Source organism: Anneissia japonica, unplaced genomic scaffold, assembly GCF_011630105.1.
Source record: "Anneissia japonica isolate Jap-2015-1 unplaced genomic scaffold, ASM1163010v1 scaffold288012_len1326614_cov192, whole genome shotgun sequence".
Taxonomy (NCBI): domain Eukaryota; kingdom Metazoa; phylum Echinodermata; class Crinoidea; order Comatulida; family Comatulidae; genus Anneissia; species Anneissia japonica.
This window is the reverse complement of record NW_022756612.1, coordinates 698,039-709,948: the sequence shown is the minus strand read 5'-3', so window position 1 is coordinate 709,948 and position 11,910 is coordinate 698,039. Positions and strand designations below refer to the sequence as shown.

Here is an 11,910-nt window from a genome sequence, read left to right as displayed (position 1 = left end):
TATATACAATATTCTACTATTTATAATTTATACATGATATGAACACTGTATTCTGGATTCATTTGAAATAATTGGGTTATTCGAGTACTGGCTTTCTTGGAAAACTCAAAAAATAACAGAACATTACAGGCAATAATGACTTTAAAAAATAACTTCTGTCTTTTATTTCACTCCTCAACCCTCACTTTTCCCAGTGAGTACTTTGTAATATTTACTATTTAAATGTTTCCTATCTAAATGATTCTGCATCGCAATTATCATAAATATGTTAATTCAGTGATTTTGTCTCCCATGAGTCTGACCAGAGAATAGGATAATGCATACTCTTGCCAAGGCCTAGCCAGTATACTCTATACTAGAACTGAATGAGAAACACTTTACCAAACAACAAATCATAGTTACAAAAATCATAGTTACAATCTCCTCACCTTTTCCTGTTTATTGACTTACCTTTTATAATCCTAATCCTCATAATTGTTTTAATTATCCTCATCATCCTCACCGGTTTTTATAATCATCAATGTCATCATCATCACAGTGGCAGATCTAAGGGTTGGTGAAAGGAGTGCTCGACTCTCTGGCAGCAGCCAAATTCTGAAAGTGTGAAATCATTTAGATAAGATATTAAAAGGCCCAAACTCCAGAACCACTTAAATCCCATCAATAGGTAAAGAAACACTGCACTTGTCCCCTTGCACCATAGACCCAGACCACTTATCATAGGCCTTCAATTGCAATTGGTGCTGGCTGGGCAGAAAAAATCCTGGATCTGCTACTGCATTTTCATTGTCGTCATAATAATCATCATTATTACCATGGTATGTATTTGAATATTATCAAATGCATGGTGTTACGATGTTGCTATAAATGGTAAATAATACTTATTAATATAAATTCCAGCTTAATTATTTCCATTTCAGTATATTCACATAAATACCCTGGAGAATGGTAGTGAATGCAATTGACCTTTGGACTCTTGATTTTCAAAATGAATTACTGAAGGGATAGTCTAACCTTTCTTTTTAATGTTTGGAATAAATTCATCTGGTTTCCATAGATAAAAAAAAAACATTTCTGATGCACTGAAGCTAGTAAAATGTCCTGCTGCTCAAGGAGAGGTGCCCTCCCCAGATAATCTATGTGTCAAAAGGTTGTGGTAGATGTGTGATAATTTATGTGCACCTTCGTCCCTGTTCATGATAACGGGTGTTTTTCAGATTCACATACTGTCTTTTACCTGTCTTTGGAATGTGTTTGGTTCACTGTCCTAGATGTTTGTATTGTTGCAGTGCTGAATGTGATTTGCCTGTATGACATGATGAGTGCTTCAGTGGATGTTGATGCTCTGGCTGTTTTTGTACAGATGCCTGGCATAATTTTTTGGATATTATCAGTTTTGCGTTATTTTAATCTTGTTTTAAAAGGCCTACCGGTCTCTGCAGTGTATGATTTATAATATATATATATAATAATTGTCAAAGATTATATGCTTTCATTTGCATCATTTAACTCTAAAATACACATGTAGAACCTATTAAAATATGGTAATCAGTGGCAGAATGCCCATGCGCTCTTGTGCGGTAATCCAAATTCCCCGACCACTCTGGGTCCCTACCCATAGGGTCCTTGATCTAGTATCCTGACCCAAAAGGGCTTTGTTGATACATAATGTGTGTCTGACACTGACTGTAGGACATATACCCATATTAAAGGGAGCCCTGTTAGTCCACATCAGACCACATCTGAATTCCCATAATGCAATTGGCAACCAGGACCCAAAAAGGGCCCCAGTTTCAGAAAGTGACAGGGCCCCGGCCTCATTGTTATGCCACTGATCGTAAATACATCTGAATATGGATTCAAATTTATTTTCACTTAAAAATTTAAATTCATGAATTTCTGTTAAATATTCATGCATATCTCATCTCAGTTTAAATGATTTTAAAATGTATTTATAAATGTTGTCATGCCTAACTATTTTTAGCTGTATACAACTCTTGAATACATTTCACCTTCATGCAACACATTTCATTAATGCATCATTATTCTACTGTAAAACAGCTACAGGTATCTGTGAATGTAATTCAAATTTTCTACTCTTCAGAAGTGATGCCATGCCAAGCATTAAGCCAATCAAATAAGAAAGCTTAGGTTTTTTACATTTTTGCATCTATAGAAGGATAAATATAGGCTTGTGACAACCAAGAATTTCACCTTAAATGGTGTGCTGTGTGAGGCATCTATACTAATTGTATTTCATTAAAATTACCCTCTAGATACAATGATTGAAATAGACCTGTAATTGCCATCGCAAACTCATTACTTTGTAGCTTTTAGCTTCAAAAAATGTTTATTATAATTTTATGTTACTTTTTTTGTTGAAATTGTTTAATATAAATTATTTTGTCTAATTATTAAATGTGAATTAGAAAATTGCAGAACTAAGGAGTATTACAAAAAAATATTGACTATATTATATTGGAATTAGGATTGCATCACGAGGAGACATGATATTTTCTATATACATTTTTCTGAAAAATGATATTGTTTATAATAACACTCATCTTAAAACACACCAGTCTGATCTTATTCAAGGTAAAATAGTACGCAGTTTAAAATGGCTGACTTGTGACTGAAGCCAGGAAACAGTCATGGTATACTGAAAAATCCTTTGAGGTCTGGAAGCATTTAGTGAACAATTCAGTAATTACAGAGAACTTCTTAATACATCAACTTTGCTTACCATTGGAATGTGTTGTCCATTGTTTTTAATACAGAAAATTGTTCACAGTTTTCTATTGTGATTTGTTTTTCTTTTGATATAGTTATTGTCATTATAATATTAAAAGCTAATACAGTACCATGTATAATTTTGTGTTTGTTTACAGATGAAGTTCGAGAAGAAATAGATCGTATATTTGAATTGTCAAGGAGGCTGCAACTTGTAGTTTTAGATTGTGACACCATCAACCATCCCACACAGCTACAGAAGACATCACTAGCACCTATTATAGTCTACCTAAAAATATCATCCCCTAAGGTGAGTATTAAGAATGTTTGCAGCTAAAACCAATGAGAACAAACAATTAGATAGTTTTCTTTCATCATTGGTTTGAGATTTCTTCAGGAAAAGTTGCAATGTGGTACCCCTCAACTAATCAGAGGTAGGGAACGCTGGTGAGAGAGCCATTTAAAAGGTTTAAATAACAACTGCACTTCAGAATGTTTACATTTAAATATAAACTCTTTCAAGGTGTTGATGGTGTTTGCTGAGGAATACCTGCTCACTACATATCCAGAATTGAATTCCTTCACTTTGGCCCTCAGTATCATAAGTTTTTTGTTCATTGTTATTTAATTGAGAGAATAAGAATGACTTACTTCATGTGTAATTAGATGCTTGGATAAGCTCACTGGATGATCGTGTTGTACCAGCTGCCTAGAAGGCAGCATGCAAGTTGCATTGGTGTTAGTACACTGCTGACAGTGGCACTGCAAAGATCCCAGTAGGCTGTAGGTTCAAGGTCTCTAAGTGCGCAATTGATCAAGTCGAAACCCCTGTGGACTGGCAGCATAGTCACTTGTACTTGCTAGATGGCAAAGAAAGCAACACCTTGCATTTACACATAAATACCCCAACCTGACAGAATAGGGGAATTGTGAATTTCACAATTATCTTGATGGCTTGTAACAGTCATCCTATGGTATAGTGTGAAGTTGGTAAATAATATCACATGAAATTAATTTTATGTAGTTCCATTTTATCATCTCCTATCCTCAATCAGCAATATAATCAATCGATCATTATAATTTCTTGAATTGAAGTTTAAATGTTTTTTGCTCGCTATAAATACATATTGTTTGGATTAAAAATATAAAGGATTAAAATGGTTTGTTGAACATCAAAACTAGCAGCTTGATATTCTCCTGGTGACTCTTTGACGGATATTTTAATTACGTGATAACAACACAACCAGATCAAATATGCATGCGAGCCTTCTTAATTTTTTTCTGATCTATCTGTAATATGATGCGGCTAGTAGCTTGATAGAACACTTTGTAATAACCAATTTGCAGAAAAGCGCCCGCTACAGATAATCCCTTCGGTCAAGCTAGCGAGAATTATAGGCATGGAAAACTCAAATCTCGGATAGTTGATCTGACTTAGATTTTACAGATTATTAGACTGTACCATTATTTTTAGATGAAAGTTTTAACTAAAACATAGTTTTCACTAACAAGTTTAATTGTATGTAGATTTAGATTGTACCATTATATTTACAGGAAGTTATTATTACTGTTAAATTGTCTAGAAAACTCAGACCACTATGTACATACAAGTAAACTTCTTTTTAGTTAAAACTCACTGTTTCAGAGAAAACCCCCTCTATAGTAATGGTAAAGTCTAGTAATCTAGAAAACTGAGATATATTGTGCCTAGCCCCTTAATAATTTAGCAAAAATACTAGACTACTAAACCAGGATTTGGCATGAAAATAAGTCAGCAGGCCAACTTCACGTTGATCATTGTGTTACCAACACATCTGGTTTGATTCAAGTGCGTTCGCGCGCGAGCATTTATCTATTTTAATCATATTTAATTAGCAACAATCTGCTTTCATACACCAAGCCAGTTGTATGATGAGACTCAATAAAGCATTGGATGTTAACTATATCCTTGAAATTAAAAATGTTCCCCTAATTAAACTTTTGGGAATTTTAGTATGTTATTTTGTGTTTATTTCTGGAACAGATTCTGCAAAAATTATTTCTATTTCAATTAGTTCTGGGTCATTTCACAGATTGAATGGACTATTCTTTTTGTACAGTGTACATCTATGGATGCTCATGGTGTATTTATTTTGTCTGGGCCTATGGGTAACTGTGAGAGCCACAGTGCAGTGTGACTATCAACATATAACATAGTTGTCCTGTTTCCCAGCCAATTAACATGTGATGATGGCCAGGTTTAAACAAGCACAAGAAGCAGGAACAATAACTCTTGCCCAGCCCCTCCCAGACAATATTATATTAATAATATATCAGTCAATAACTAAAATTAATAAAATTCATTGAAATTTGTTTAAGCAAGATAGCAAGGGAAAAACAGCATAAAATATACAGGCAGATGGTAGCTTGTACATACCATAAAAGATGGAAAACTGCTATTCGTGGATTATCAAATAGTTTGGAAAAAATGATCTATTAAAGTGACTCTCCAAACAAAATCCAAAACTCAACTTATAATATGAGCAAGCTGCTCTGTAAAAATGTACAAATAAAAGTCCAACTGGCAGCTATTCTATTGGAAACAACTACTTTCTGTTTACTGTACTTTTTTTCTTATGAACTTTCAATAATTTGGGAATTAACAAAATAAGTCTATCAGTAATAACTGTACGATTATGATACATTTCTGTGGCAACTAAATGCTTGAATTTTTTCTTTATCTGTTATTTGTCTAGGTATTACAAAGACTCATCAAGTCCCGAAACAAATCTCAAAGTAGAAATATGAATGTGCAAATGGTTGCAGCCGACAAGCTGGCACAGTGTAGTCCAGTAAGTTTACTAGATAATTCCTTTAATAATATTGTCTAAATTTCCTTCCTAGATAGTTGTCAGACCAACAGAACAAGACGTGTATTAGAAAAGAGTACTAAACAAGCCGCTAAGAGCCCAATCACGCTTATTATATCAGCCCAGGGCCACCTTAACTTAACCTTCTGCTGCCATCCTCCCACTTCCTGTACACCACTGCGTTTCCTACACTCCTATCCATTTGCTGTTGCATTCCTTTCTCCATCCATGCAGCTAACTGCCTTACATTACATTTGCCGGCCGCCAAGTATACCACTGAAAAATACCTCACCTCAGAATTCTCCCAGCTACTTCCCCTTGCAGAATTTTGTGATATTTTTTTCTAGAAGAGTATTCAAGTGAATGAAATTTTATTGTATAAGATGTCAAAACTGACCGCTATCAAGGCGACCTTTGCCGACCCTAGTTAGTTTTACATTCATATATGAAGATGAGTCAGCTGCATTGCGGGACCTGAGCCGACCTTAAAGTCGGTTTACATTTAGATCGGTTTTGGGTTGGCCTATAATCTGTTGATTGTTCACATTTTAAAAAAGCTGACCCTGAGGCGGTCCAGAGCCAAGGTACTATTTAGTGTGATTGGGCTCTAAAACATTTCTGAGAAATGGAAACCATAAATTAGGGTCTGGTGAATTACTATTCAGGTGAACTACTATTAATGCCATTGCTGTCATTCATAGGTTTGCATCAGCACACAAAACAAGCAAATTAATAATAGATCAGTGTTAACAACATATCATAATTGAACATGTACAATACTTGAAGCCTATGAAAATTCCACAATCCACATTAGTGGTTCTCTGAAAATTTTGGGTTTACAACAAATGTTGCAAATTGCAGCAACCCACTTTCCAGGTTTAAACAGATTCTAAAAATAGGTCATTAACTTTTAAGCAAAATTGAAGTAAAATGTTTAAATGATACACATAATGTGCTGTCTTTTACTACTTGGCAACCCAGTTTTGGGTTGCGACCATAGTTTGAGAACTGCTGATCTACATTTAATTTGTGTTGAAATGTAAAGCATCTTTTTAAAATGTTATTGTTTTGTGTTTGTACTGTAATGAACATAATACACATGATGCTTTACACAAACTAAATCTCAATAGGAGGCTTAGGGAGTGGAGTTGTTTTGGTTGTGAGAAAAAATCCTGCAACACTGACTGGGATTGAACCCTAGGATTGGAAGGCAAGCATCTTAACCACCAAGCTCCAATTAATTTTGTTTTGGTTACCCACAGTTGCTAATTGAACTTTAACCTGAAAATTGAAATAAAATATGTGCATATAATATCATCTGTATTTTTATTTTTTTTTAACTATGGTTTATTCAATGTGATCTCTACCTGGAAAAGTAAATAAAATAAATGTATATAATATCATGCCTAATTTTTTTACTTTTAGGATTTGTTTGATGTGATCCTGGATGAAAATCAGCTGGAAGAAGCCTGTGAGCATCTTGCTGAATATTTAGAGGCATACTGGAAAGCAACACACCCTACTATACCAAACACACAGCCTAGGCCTTTGCAGCCTGTCCCATTGGACGGCTCACCACAACAAAATATTTCTAGATCTAATGCAAACCGCAACAAAGATAGACACGATGGACAGGGAATGGAGCCTGTCGGTATGAGAGAGTCTCCACATTCACATCAGCAAGATTATAGAGATGACCAAAGAGGCCAGCGAGAGCCCGACAGACGGGATCCTCGCAACGACAGACGACCTATGCAGGATGTCAGTCATAATCGTGATTATTATCAGGATTATGATACTAGGAAAGATAGGAACTATGATCCACAGTACGAGCGTGATCGTTATTATGAAAGGGATGCAAGACGGGAAGGTGGTCCCAGATCAGATAGGAGCATGCCCCGTGACAGGGAACGGACTCTAGACCCCGATCGGGTTAGTGACCCATATGCAAGGGATCGACACTATTCTGAACGAGACACACTACGTTATGAGCATGAAGTCACACGAGACAGAGGGGACAGAGACCGGTACAATAGAAATGAACAATATGAAATGCAGGACCGAGCACGTGATAGGGATAGGTACATTGATCAGCAACCAAATGGGCGTAGTCGACACTGGGAGCCACAAGGACCGGTGAATGAATACGAACGCCGTATGCCGTCTGCGCCTTATCCCGATCAATATTCACGATATGGAGACTCACACGGCATGAGAGAACCCTCTACAGTAGGCATGGGCAGACCTCATCCTACCAGGCCATAGTGGTGGTTATCAAAGGCTCTGTTGTAGGAGACATGTGATTCCTTTTATTCTTGAGATATTCTAGAGGTATTTCACCCATAATTTTTGCAACTCCATTTGACCATGTGCCAATTTTATTTCATGGAAGGAGTGTGTCACAGTACCACTTTCGAACTGTCTCCATGTTAGTTGCTGAAGAGCTTTTCAAACATGCAATGCTTCTGGAGATTTTTTTAATGCAAAACTTTGTATTTCTGATCGACCAGTGGCTCACAGATATTCTGGTCAGCTGATTAAGAAACATGGCTTAGATTATGCAAATTATCAGTGATATTGAGATACATTTGAATGTGGTGAAGGTGGTGGCGGCAACAATGGTGATGGTGGTTGGTTATGGTGGGTAAGGTGAATTGGCCGTAAGATTTTAGCTCTAGTCCTTATATCTCAACAGTAGATGAGGTGAATGAGGATAAAGACAGTTTTAAAATAAAAATAACTTGCCATATATTTATCCAATACCTATGATGTGCCGAATTTGGCCAAATATTGTTAATTTTCTCAAAAAAAAAATTGTAGTGACATCCGTTTTCCATGTAACTAGACTATTGAAGTGTACTTGAAGTTTGACAATATAATATTAGCTACTAGACACTCAATAGAAAATATCAAAGACAAACCTCCAATGTGTGTGTGAATACTGGTGTGCGACTAACTCGCTTGCTCATCTTAATGATGAATATAAATGTAGCATCAGGAATTTGCGGTGCAAATCCCCAATACACCATAGATCCTATAGTAGTAGTAGTATTAACTGTAGTTGTAGTTTGTAGATCCGTATGTCAACCCTCAATATAAAGTCTCCTCTTTTAACTTAAAGAAACCAAGAAAACAAAGTTTGTGAAAAATATAATGGTGATTTGAAACACCTATAGCAAGAGTGTTGTGTAATATGTATTTAAATGATAACTGCATTCTGTACATGTCTGAGGGACTTGATTTTTTAGCACTTGTATATAATATTGTTGTCCTCATAATAGATTTTTGGGGTTTTTCATTTTGATAAAAATGACAAAATAGTTGTAAAAGCTTTTACTGAGGTTTTCTCTTCTTTTTGAATAGAATTTTTATTTCATATTTGATGCAATTATAAATTAGGGTTTAAGAATAAACTCTCAATTTTTATCTTGTTGATTTATTCAGATTGGTTTTTTAGTAGCGGTTTGTTTTCCCCATAATGGCAGGTGACATTGTGTGGTCGATAGCTAAGCGATTGGTAGAATTTAGTATTTATTTCTAGTTGTTTTCTTCAAATTATATTGTAAAAAGTATATCATAAGAATATTAAATTTTGAAGTTTGGGATTATTATTGTAAATCTAACATTCTACATTTTTTTATAGACTGTATGCATTTTGCTTATCGCTTTATTTTTGTATTGCAGATTGTGTATCTTGTAACATTTTTCCAAATATATTGAGGGCAGTGTTGTCAAATGAGTACAAGGTTATGGTTTTTTTGCCAAACATTTGCTTGTTATTAGCACTTAATGATCAAAAAGCATGAAAGAAAAACAAGTATATTTGTGTTCTTTCATTGCTGGAAGTAGAAAGCCATGAATTAAACTTGGTCATTTTTCTTTTTATTCATTCTTGGGCTTTCCCACCTAGGAGAAGAGGATTAGTGAATAACTTGCCTAAAAAGGATTATTTGGTTGTTACCCTATTTAAGAAATAGTACCCTCATTTCAAAATTTGATATTACTGAAATTTGTTTTGTACATGCATTCAAGATGTACCTTAGGAGGAATTGTTTGGGATAGATAGTGGATAGCTCATATAGAATTTTAACATTGATGTTGATTCATTTCATTCATGCTATTACTGCCGGCAGTATATTTAAATGGGAAAAATTGAAGAATTATATGAACGATACCAAACTAGGAATATTAAAACATTCTTTAATATAGCTATGGCTACTAGCTTATTTCAAATTTTAATCACTCTTAACATTAACCAAAAAATGGGTAAGCAAAGTGGTTCAAACAGAACATTTCCAACTAAAGGACCCAGCACACCTTAATAAATTGTCTTTAGAACAGATCTTACTAACTGGACATATTGAAACAAATTGAATTAACGGAATGGAAGTTATACTCATATATTTAATCAAACTATTAAGAATACATACTGTGTCTTTATTATATAAGAAGTTAACTTTCACCTTATAGCTAAATATAAAAATAATCTGTTTTAATGATGAATTTAAATTTTTTTTAAATCGTGAAGCAGCTAATTTTTCTTTTTCAATTATCGATAGAGATGCACATTTGTTGATATATTGACATAAGAATTATGTAAAAGGACAATGTTTGTTATAATACATGGGATTAATAAAAATAACTTGCCTATCTATACATTTTATGCAATTTTTTCCAGAATTCCTCAACTATGGGAAGAATTTTGGGTAGAAATAAATCCTAAGATGAGTCAGTTAACTGTCTTTATGAAAAAAAAAATTAATATGTTAATTGTTGTTTGCTGAACACCACATAGTAATAATTTATTAGCTGGTTTTTAAGAATTAATTGATGTATATCAGCTAAAAGTAAAGGCATAAGCACTCATCACTAAATTATTGCATCTGTAATATGTAAATGTAAAGTTTGTATATAGAGCCTTAGTAACTATGGTTACTCTATATTCTATACCAATGACTAAATATTATATAATTACTATTGATAAGATTAACATAAATATATTCTATTTAACAGTGGCTATTTCTGTTCAAGAATGTTCATTCATTTGTGGATAGAGAAAATTATTCAGGTTGAGACAAAAAAAAAACAATTTCTTTCAGTGTAATACATATTCCTTATAAGAAATAAAAGTTTCCCATTTAAGCTCATGATATCAGCACCATTGCCATCATTATATTAAAAATTATTTATTCAAAAGCCATATCACAATTCTATTTAAAATTTATTTTTATGTCAAGTTTTAAAGATAATGATTGGATTGGTGAAATTAATATACTTATGGTAGTACTGTGTAATGGCTGGAGAACGGATATCAATACGATTTTCCCTCATTGCGATATCATATAATGTTTTATTGATTCAATTAAATTTGCTAATCAGGCCTCCTAGTTAAGACCTGGGTTCAGGTACAATGGCCAACAATTTTGGCCACATTTGTAATTCATGTATGGATAATAAACTTTAATAATATTGATATATAATAAATATGCTATTTATCTGTTCACAAAATCATAATCATCTGTTGCTGCCATGACCCTATTGTATTATTAGCATGCACAGAATAATATGGACCTAAAATTAGTTAGGCCTTTGTGTAAGATAGGGATTTCTGAGATTTCTTTTCATTTATGGCATAATAAAAATCCTATAAAATGTAATTATATATGATGAAATACTTTTAATATTAAATTGATGCCAGGACTACATTTAAAATATCGAGCAATAGAATTAATAGGTGATTAAATTTAATCCCCTTAAATTATTGGGTAATTGAGGGGAGGGGTCTAATGTATATCTTACCCCTTCTCCAGTGATTGATCTTTTTTGGCTGAAAATGCCAAAATAATTATATCTTAGTACATCACATTCCTTTTTATATGCAAGTATACAATTTAACAAATCAATAATGTGTATTATTTTGTTTCTTCGTAAGCTTCTGTTTATCAATTCATATTGAAGCAGTATGATAAACTTTAGATATTAAGGTTGTTGTGTTGTGTCATTTTCCACAATCCTCTATTCTCGAGGGTCTTATTTGATATTTCATTGCTTCAGTTTTAATAACTTGTTTTCAGTTTTCTATTATAAATATTTTTGCCTGTACCTGTAATGGTCTTGCCATGTTTTGTCACATGTTTTTCTTTTGCTGTTTTTGGCTATTCATTTTAAGGAAGATGTTAGAAAATGGGTGGCTCCTATGTTAACCACTGTCTTTGCCAGTATTTGTGCAATCTGTTTCTAAAGAGCCTGTTAAAAATTCTAATAAGACATGTATTTATGAGCACTTAAATCAATATATGATAAATACACAGATACACACACACACACACAT

The 11,910-nt window shown here is 33.7% G+C and overlaps 1 protein-coding gene across 2 annotated transcripts in view; it reads left to right on the top strand.

Moving 5' to 3' along the window:
• Positions 1-11,681, top strand: part of LOC117124304 (voltage-dependent L-type calcium channel subunit beta-3-like) — a 103,000-nt gene extending 91,319 nt beyond the window's left edge. For both annotated transcript variants that reach the window (XM_033270492.1, XM_033270491.1), the window contains exons 10-12: positions 2,889-3,040; positions 5,466-5,561; positions 7,005-11,681. In XM_033270492.1, coding sequence (XP_033126383.1) covers positions 2,889-3,040; positions 5,466-5,561; positions 7,005-7,844 — 1,088 coding nt within the window. In that variant the 3' untranslated portion in view covers positions 7,845-11,681. The remainder of the gene's footprint in view (positions 1-2,888; positions 3,041-5,465; positions 5,562-7,004) is intronic.
• Positions 11,682-11,910: the final 229 nt, after the last annotated feature.